This window comes from Fragaria vesca, linkage group LG7 (genome assembly GCF_000184155.1).
Source record: "Fragaria vesca subsp. vesca linkage group LG7, FraVesHawaii_1.0, whole genome shotgun sequence".
Classification (NCBI taxonomy): domain Eukaryota; kingdom Viridiplantae; phylum Streptophyta; class Magnoliopsida; order Rosales; family Rosaceae; genus Fragaria; species Fragaria vesca.
Genome location: NC_020497.1, coordinates 13,288,124 through 13,298,278, shown reverse-complemented (window position 1 = coordinate 13,298,278; position 10,155 = coordinate 13,288,124). Strand labels below are relative to the sequence as shown.

Genomic DNA, 10,155 nt, shown 5'->3' with positions numbered 1-10,155 from the left:
TCTAATTTCTTTCTCTCTCTCTCTCTCTCTCTCTCTCTCTCTCTAGACCTCCTCACCAACATCGCCGCGCAAGGTCTCATCGGTCTCTCTGACCCCAGCGGCCCCTTCGTTTGCAAAGCCTTCACCTTCGGCAAACCCAAGGCCTTCCTCCTCCACCTTCGCCCCTTCTACCGCGCTCTACCAGGACTTCATGCAAGCCGTCGACGACCTTCGATCTCTCCTCTCCGACGTCGACTCCCTCAAGTCCTCCCTCTCCGAATCTAACACCAAGCTCCAGGCCATCGGCCTCCTCTTGCTGACGTCACTTGACGCGTTCATGGAAGCTCGGAATGTGTGCCGCAACATCAACCTGGCGCTCCAGTCGGTCCGGAGCTGCGTCCGGCTCATGGAGCTTTGCTCCTGATCCAACTACCACCTCTCCTAAGGCAACTTCTACATGGCGCTCAAGTGTCTGGACACAATCGAGTGCATCTTCCTGGACAAAACGCTCGGCTGTCGTCAGTCAGTGCTCGGCTGTCGTCGATCTTCTCTCGGCGCTCGGCGCTCGGCGCTCGGCTCTCAACGGTCGTCGGTCTTCTCTCGACACTCGGCGCTCGGCCTCCATGGCCAGATCAAAGGCGTCAGGTGCGTGGTGAGGGAGGTGAAGCGGTTTTGATGAGGGAGGAGTAGGTACGGTGAGGGAAGGCACATGCTAAGGGAGTAGATCCGGTGTGTGAGGGTGCATGGCTCTGCGGTAGGTGTAGTTGTATTTTTGTAGCTGATAGGTAGCTTGATTATTTGTGTTGTAGTTTTGATTGATTATTGGCGGTCAATAACTCGACTATGTTCTGGTATTTCTTCTTTTCTATTACAATAAGCTGAAATAAGTTGATTATTGGGGGTCAGTAACTGATTATTAGAGGATAGTAACACGATTATTAGGGGTCAGTAACTAGTTACTGGGTGTCAGTAACTAGTCAATAACTAGTTATTAGGGGTCATTAACTAGTTATTGGGGGTCAGTAACTAGTTACAGGGGAAATTCCGGTGACCGGAGTCTGGCGGTCGGGGAAATTCTGGTGACCGGAGTCCCGCGGTCGGGAAAATTCCGGTGACCGGAGTTCGGCGGCCGGTGAGATTCCGGCCAAGTATTCTCTCTTTCATTTTCTCTCTCTATGCATGTTTAAGGGGTGAAGACAAAATAGTCTTAAAATAATATGGTTTGTTAAGACTTTAGTAAAGATTTGTGCATTTGGGCATAAAAAATGTTACCTTATATTGAAATGGGCTAATGAAAAAGATTGTCATTAAAATGGAAAATGAGGGGTTTAAATTAGTATTAAATGGGCATTTTTCCTATTTAGAATAGGTGATCACCATGTCATGCGTTCAAATGCTAGGTTGGTTACCGTGATATGCTCCATTGGCTGGGGTTCTATCCAAGCTCCGAACAATGCTTAATTATTGGCATACAAATAAAAAACTTTTAAGATGTCACGATCATTCTAAAGAAAGTGCATGTACAAACAAAAAAAAAAAAACTAGTCACAATCTGATATTAACACTACTAGAGGTGGAGTAAAATTTAAAATGGTATTACAACGAGATTTGGCTAAATCACAGTGGCACACAACTATATAGTATGTATTTAAGAAATAGAAAATTTCATACAAGTCTCGTTTTAAATATTTTTTTCCTCACAAGGCCACCTCATTTTTTTTTACTCGTATAGGCCCACTTTGTGGTCCAAATCCAACAACTTACTACCCTTGGTCCAAATCCATCAGTCTCTCACCCAAAACCACTTTTTGAACTTTTTTAACAGAGAAAATTGACGGAATGACCATCTGAAAGAAAAATTGACTTTAAGGACCATTCAGATTAAAATGAAATTACAATGACTGAACATATGTTAACTTCAAACCATATGTACTAAACAAATTTCAATTGCAACAAATCTCAAATTCATAGAAACATACATAGGCTCGTCTTACATTTCTCATATATCTAGTATCCATTTAGCTTGTGAGCAATTAGTTTCACAGTACACTATGCTATAGTTGTATGCATACATAGTTACACACATACATACATATTCTCTGTGTATATATGTTCCTTGTTGGCATCATTCGAAAGGCTAATTGAATATCCAAATCATGGTAGACACTTGCCAACAAAGAGGAACAGAGAGAGAAGGAGTTTAGAGAAAGAGATTCACTCAATGATTATGGAGGTTGCAAAAGAACGCAATGAAGCCACTTATGAGAAGGATCTTCTTCAAATGGTACTGGAGGGAGCTAAAACTTACTCTGATGCTAATAGCTTTTTTTCATCTGGTATGTCCAAGGACCAGTTTATAGTGGATAATTGCAAGAATATATACCTTGCTGGCCAAGACACCACTGCTGTCATAGCAACATGGTGCTTCTTGTTGTTGGCTGCATATCCTGAGTGGCAAGCTCGTGTTCATGCTGAGGTTCTTGAACTTTGCAAGGACGGAATTCCAAATGCTGATGTGCTTCCAGCCATGAAAACAGTACGTTGGTTTACTACATAATTTTTTACGATTACTTTCTACATACAATCTGGCAATCCGCTAATTGTTAACTAGCTTAGGTTCTTTTGGCTCACTGTCTAGTATAAAAATTAGGAGTTTCAGTCTGTTCTTTATATACTCTGCTAATGAAAACAATTAGTAATGAATACACTGAGGTATGTACAAATAATTGATTTCCTTTCTAAGATACTGATATGGAATTTCATTTATAAACTCTTGTATGTGTTGGCAGTTAAACCCTAAACCCACCAGTAACACATGTCTTGAGGGAAGCCATGGAAGATATTAAAATCAAAGACATTTTAATTCCAAAGGGAATGAACATTCAGATTGAAGTCTCAATACTCCAGCGACTTCATGAACTTTGGGGCCGTGATGCCCATGAGTTCAATCCACAAAGATTCGAGAATGGAATTCTTGGTGCTTGCACGGTTCCTCAGGCTTATACGCCGTTTGGACTTGGCATTCGGGTTTGTGTTGGCAACCACTTTGCCATGATAGAGTTGAAGGTGATCCTGTCTCTCCTACTATCCAAGTTTTCATTCTCACTCCCCCCGACATACCAACACTGCCCGATATATACGTTGGTTATTGAACCTAAAGATGGAGTGAGTCTCCATAACAGGAGATTGTGATCATCGTTCTTTTCTTGATTTTTCTTGCTGAAGGTGTAATATCAGTAATGAGAAATAGTTACTATTGGACTCGAATAAATAAATACTACAGCAATGTGTAGTGGTTGAAAAATAAATGTTTGGACTGTATTTGCTTACTTGAGATAGACACCTAAGTTTAAGGTCACAAATCTTAAGTCTTATTAAGACCTCCTATTATTACCTTTTAAATAACAATGTGTCATTGATGCGTGGTAACATTGTGTGTTAATGCATGTGATACATCAACTTTGTCTTTAAGTTGTAAAATGAGTCCTCAAAGTTGTAATATGATTTGTTAAAGTTATAAAAAAAAATAGTTACAACATTAGTCCTCATTTGTTCTTAAAGTGGTAATTGAGTCCTCAAAGTTGTAACAACTTTTTTAATCACTTTGAGGACTCAATTACCACTTTAAGCACATATTTTGCCACTTTAATATAATTACTAATGTTGTAACTAGAAAATTTACAATTTTAAGGACTTATATTACAATTTCGAGGTTAAGGACTCAATTTACTAAAAGTTGATGTATCACATCATTCACATGCATTAACACATTGTAGAATTTTTCACATTGTCATAAGGCATGTGGTTGTAATTGTTCCATATTCGAGATCATACAATTTTGATATTGATGCAGAGGATAAAAAGGAGGAGGAGGAGGATAGTGAACAAGGGTTCTTAGGTTTGTGAAGGAGCAGTGGGGAAAACTGGAGCTTGGAAGAGGTCCTAGTCTCCTAGATTTGGGTAATGGAGGTGAATAAGATGATGGGGAATAGGCATCCATCGCTCTTCCAACGATGAAGGGAGAGAGCAAGAGAAGTTTGTTTTTTTTTTTTAAATAATAATATTTATAATTATATAATAAAATTAAAATACGATTTGACAAAAATATTATTTATAAATTGTTAGATGACAGTATCTGTGACGGAGCTAACGGCTCCAAGAATTAAAAGTTGAGATAACAAAGTTAGAATGACTAAAATGTCAAATACTGTTTAGATTATTTTCCTTTTTTTAGAATTAATGTCCTCTTTTTGTATTATGCGGTTTTATCAATAGTAACAGCGTAAGAACTGCGTTCTGGCCATTGTAATAAAAAATCATTGCCATTTTTTTTTGCTAGGATGGTACTCAGAATCTTTGGCCTTCAATCTTGTTAACAGCCTCATAAGGCCGTTTTCCATTTTCGCAACGATTGAAGCAATGCAGCAAGTAAGATATATAATTAACATAAGCCAATAGTCCAAAAGAAAGAAGAAAAGAAAAAAGAGTGCTTCATACCCAGATTAATAATAATTACCCAATGCCAATGCATGTTATTGAAAAAGGTCCAATGGTAGACATATGTAACAAGGGAACGAGAAGAGGCCAGAAGAGACCATTGTTTCCCCTCCACTGCATGCTTTTTAGGTGTAAGAAGAGACTGAGAACAGAGAGTAAAGAGTCAGGTGCACAGTCCACTATTTGGTAATTCTAGGAATTCTATACAACTCATTTGCTTTCTTAATTCTTTACCCTCATTTTGTTTCCTTTTTCTTTCAGCAATGATTCTATGCACAAATACTTTATAACGTTTATTGGTTTCTGGTATTAATAATGGTGACAGTCAACCTCGGCCTTTAAAATTAATACAGAGGAGGAACGGTTAGAGCAAGAAGAGAAGAGGCAAAACAAAATCTGAAAGTAGCAGAGGAAACATCAATGGCAGCAAAGGTGATACTATCAGTGTTGTTGGGTGGGTTTGTGATAGGGGTACTGTATCTCTTTGAGGTTTTGGTGCTGCAGCCAAAGAGGCTAAGATCAAAGCTGGAAAAGCAAGGGATCAGAGGGCCTCCTCCAACGATTCTATTGGGGAATATCCCAGAAATGAAGAAGATCAAACTCGAGTCCATGAAGAAGTCAGAAGCAAAGGATCAGACACCTTCTATTGCTCATGATTGGCCTTCAAAACTCTTCCCTCATATTGCGCAGTGGAGAAAGGAATACGGTAAACCATTTCGTCAACTTGAAAATTCTTTATTTTCTGATGAATCAACTTATATAAGTAAATTATAACAAAAAAAATGTATGAGATAGGTGAATCTCTTTTAATTAAGCTGCAAATTTTCTGCCAATTATGAAACAAGGCATGAATAATCAAGTGTAAACCATCACGTCCATAGCAAAGTAATTATTGCCAATCACCTGTGTGATAGTAATCATAGTATGCTGGAGATAACAAGGGAATTTCAGGCTTAATTACTTTCTTATATGGGTTCTTGGGTCGGTTGCGTAAATCTTATGAGGTTATCACTAGTCTTTTGCAAATTTTGAGCTTTTGTATATCAATTGGTTACTAGCTAGCTAGTTCAGCTAATATACTTGACTTCCAATCTATTACCATTTGCTTCTGCTCTTCCTTTTCATTCTGCACTTCTGCTGTCATTTCCAGAACGAACCCCTTTGGGGTTTCAACCATTCATTTTCCCTTTGGATAAGATAACAATATCGGTAGCTGCAACGATGCAGTTATAGAGATATGCGCAATATTAAAAACCAAAAAGACAAAAAAAAAAAAAACAAACAAACAAACAAAGGGGGTATATTTGCTGTTTTTGCTCATCCAAGATGATGTACTGAATATCCCCTACTTTTAGTTCAAAAGAAATGATCAAATATGTCTTACTTAGAACCATACGTTATACATGCATAGCATTAGATTTCCAATTCATAAGGCCACCTGAAAATGATCTTGTTGCTATATTTTTACCACATCACTGTGGATATCTTTCACTGAGGTGAGACTCACCTAGAACCTACCATGTGCAACGTGTAGGCGTGCGTGTAGGAGATGTGATTAGCAATCCACATTATGCGGTTGATGGCCTCCTGTTAAAATATGCGATGTTACGAAACTATCAATTTGGATAGTTGGTGATATTTTATCGATACATAGAAGCACTAGTTGGTGATATTTTACTGATAGTTGTTGATAATTTCTTGTCATACATGCATATAAACTGATAGTTTACTGACTCAAATATTCTATGCATAAGTGAATATTTAAGAGACCAATAACATAAGAAGTCTTCAAAATTTCAAGTATCTTCTCTGTATTGATAGCTAGAAGCACTAGTTTTGCATTATCTTCTCTGTACATCTTAGGGGGATTGATAGCTAGAAGCACTAGTTTTAGACTGATTTAAAACATTAGATTGATGGAATGGCCAAGCTTGTCTAATAAATGTTGATGACAGGGCCAAGCTTATCTAATCTATGTTTATGACAGGGCCAATCTTCACCTATTCAACTGGAATCATACAGCTATTAAGCGTTACGGAGATAGAGATGGTGAAGGAAATTAGTATGTGCACGTCTTTGATATTAGGAAGGCCTGCTTATATGTCTAAGGATTTGAAGCCTCTATTAGGACAAGGCATTATCTCTTCAAGTGGCCAAACTTGGTCACACCAGAGGAAAATTATTTCTCCTGAATTCTACTCTGATAAGGTTAAGGTGAGTCTCCAAATCTTCAAATCGTAGCATAATAAAGTTGTTTTTCTTATTATTTGTTGATTGATGTGATGATTAGCATAGGACCATAGGTAAATTGGGTTCAATAGACTACAAATGGAAAAAGAGAATATTTTGGATCACAGAATCACGCTAATAATTATCCATATCTCTTTCAAGGGTATGGTCGATTTAATGGTGGACTCTACAGCCTTAATGTTAAGATTTTGGGAAAGCATAGTTGAAAGTGATGGAGGAATTGCACGGCTTAGGATTGATGTATATTTGAGAAGCTTGTCAGCAGATATAATATCAAGGTCATCCTTTGGGAGTAATTATGTAAAAGGGAAACAAATTTTTTTAAAGCTCAGGACTCTTCAACAACTTATGTCTCAGGGAAACCTTGGCATTCCTGGGTTAAGGTATTTATTACAAAAATTCTCCTGCATGTAGGGCATGGTTTTCCTTCAAGTACTTCTACTGGTCTCTCAATTGTCATTGTGCTATGATCCATTTCTCTGAGCATTTTCTTTCACTGTATGCTATGATATAATCATATATATGCATACGTACATAGTCTTTAAACTCTATAAATACATTCCTTATTGGCAACTTTTGAATTGCTCGTTGAATATCCAAATCATGGTAGGCACTTGCCAACAAAGAGGAACAAAGAAATAAGGAGTTTAGAGAAAGAGATTCACTCAATGATATTGGAGGTAGCAAAAAAACGCAATGAGGCTACCTCTGAGAAGGATCTTCTTCAAATGATACTGGAGGGAGCAAAAAATTACTCTGACGCTGATAGCTTTTTTTCATCTGGTACATCTGAGGATCAGTTCATAGTGGATAATTGCAAGAATATATACTTTGCTGGCCATGAAACCACTGCCATCACAGCATCATGGTGCTTGCTGTTGCTGGCTGCATATCCGGAGTGGCAAGCTTGTGTTCGTGCTGAGGTGCTTGAAATTTGCAAGGATGGCATTGTAAATGCTGATGTGCTTCGAGGCATGAAAACAGTATGTTACATAACTATATACATCTTCATGATTACTTTCTCACTGTCTGGCATAACGTATTAGAAGTTTGTATCTGATTGGTATGTTCATTTATATATTCTCTCCTAAAAAAAAAAAACAGTACACGTATAACTGACTACATTTGGAATTCTTAGAATTGATTTCCTTTTGTTACAAAGTGATATGGAATTCATTCTAAACTCATATATTTGTTGGCAGTTGACTATGGTGATCCAAGAAACATTGCGACTGTACCCACCAGCAACTTTTATCGTAAGACATGCATTGGAAGATATTAAACTCAGAGGCATTCTAATTCCCAAGGGAACTACCATTCAGATCCCAATCTCAATGGTGCAGCAATTGCCTGAATTATGGGGACCTGATGCTGCTGACTTCAATCCCATGAGATTCGAGGATGGAATTCGTGGGGCTTGCAAGTTTCCTCAGGCCTATTTCCCATTTGGAGTTGGCGCTCGCATTTGTGTTGGCCAAAACTTAGCAATGACAGAATTGAAGGTGATTTTGTCTCTCCTTCTATCCAAGTTATCTTTCTCGCTCGATCCTGAATACAAACACAGCCCGGTTTTTAAGTTGGTTACTGAGCCTGAACATGGAGTAACTCTATTTGTGAGGAGGGTGTGACCTGCTTCTCTGTTCTCTATCTTGCAATGACTAATAGTAATTTTCTGGATGGGAATTTCTAATTATCAAAATTAAAATAAATCCAAGTGCCAATACAATATTTCTTGTTGATGACTCTAAATAAAATTGCTCGTTTGATCGAGTAGTTTTACTACTAGCCATGAAATCTTACGTGGCTACAGTAATGATGCGTGTAACAAGTTCCCAATCCACATGACTAAATGAGCAAATCCTTAACTAGAAAGTTGATTTGTATATCCCCCAATTGGGCTTGCACAGTAGTAACTGTTGGAGTAACATCTAATGTGGATATCTCTAACCTCGCTTATTATGAACAATCAAGGTTGGTTTTACTAGATTTGTCTTGTGAGAGATGAGACTTTAAGTGACCTAGTATATATACAAAAGGGTCCTTGCATAAGCTCATTTAAAGTTTTCAACTTATTATGAACTGTCAACTTAAAAAAAACACTCGAGTTAAAAAACAAAAAACAAAAAAGAATTGAAATTTATTTAGTCTTTGTGGTTTGAAGTTGACATCTACTTAGTCTTTAAAGTTTTATTTTAATATGAATAGTCCTTACAGTCACAATTTTTCATCCAAATAGTTCTTATGGTTTTATTTTAATCTGAATAGTCCTTAAAGTCATGATTTTTCATCCAAATAGTTCTTCCAACAATTTTCTGAGTTAAAGGCCATAAGGACTATTTGGATTAAAAATCATGACTTTAAGGACTATTCATATTAAAATAAAACCATAAAAACTATTTAGATTAAAAATTGTGACTTTAAGGACTATTCAGATTAAAATAAAATCATAAAGACTAAACAAAGGTCGACTTCAAACTACAAAGACTATACAATATTTTACCCAACAACAAACTTCCCTGAAAGTTTCCCACCGACAGTGGCGTAGCCAGAAATATTATTTAGAAGGGTCATAACTTAACTCTTCTTAAGCAACCTATATCCTTCACACTAAATCAGCATTTGATAAATTATTTAACCCAATCAATCTTGGTTATTGGTGGGGGTTTTGGACAAAGATGAACTTCGAATTCATCAAATAACATAAATTACATCCATTGTTAAAAAAAATATTAGATATATTACTTTATATTACATTCTTCTAATTTTGACTTGATTTGCTAAAGACCATGAGTGAAAAAAGGGTGTATAAATCTAAATATATATTGTTTAACTGTGTTGATTTATGGGACATAATCATTATTAATTGGCCACTTAATAAATAAAATGCAGTAAAAAGTTAAAACATGGTGGACACCCGTCCAAACACTGGACTTGTGGGGTGAATGGGCCATAAGATCAAAACTTTTGATCATCTTCCGTTTCAATTTTACAGATTTTCTTATGTGAGGAGGGTCATTAATTATAGTTTATATATGTGATTACCAAATAGTTCAACCAATGGCTGCTTAATTCAAATAGCTAGAAGCCAAATAGCTAGAAGGGTCAATTGACCCTTCTCGCCCTACCCTCCCTACGCCACTGCCCACCGACCCAAAAACTGCCATGCATAAGCATAGATTTTGGTTTATTTTATTAGAAAATGACATCTCACTGCCCTAAACAGTTTCATAAAATAGAAAAACCATATTTCAACATATTTAAATAAATAAGGACATAAGCCCAGATCCATAATGAATAGTACCATGTCTTGTCAGCAATTTTTTACACAAAATACTCAAAAAACCAATTTTTTCTGAAATATCTACAAAATTGCCACTGCCTCGACTAAAAAATACCCTAACCAAAAATATCCTCTCTCTGATCTATCAT

The 10,155-nt window shown here is 37.0% G+C and overlaps 2 protein-coding genes across 2 annotated transcripts; both read left to right on the top strand.

The window, feature by feature from the left end:
- The first annotated feature begins 2,206 nt into the window (after positions 1-2,206).
- LOC101291581 (cytochrome P450 734A6-like) lies at positions 2,207-3,210 on the top strand. The gene is made up of 3 exons (XM_004308653.1): positions 2,207-2,515; positions 2,866-3,045; positions 3,205-3,210. The coding sequence occupies exons 1-3, from the start codon at positions 2,207-2,209 to the stop codon at positions 3,208-3,210; spliced, it is 495 nt and encodes a 164-aa protein (XP_004308701.1).
- Positions 3,211-4,549: 1,339 nt separating this feature from the next.
- Positions 4,550-8,856, top strand: LOC101304617 (cytokinin hydroxylase-like). Its single transcript, XM_004307208.1, has 6 exons — positions 4,550-4,662; positions 4,802-5,182; positions 6,464-6,690; positions 6,868-7,109; positions 7,337-7,709; positions 7,929-8,856. The coding sequence occupies exons 2-6, from the start codon at positions 4,897-4,899 to the stop codon at positions 8,352-8,354; spliced, it is 1,554 nt and encodes a 517-aa protein (XP_004307256.1). The 5' UTR covers positions 4,550-4,662; positions 4,802-4,896; the 3' UTR covers positions 8,355-8,856.
- The last annotated feature ends 1,299 nt before the right edge of the window (positions 8,857-10,155 follow it).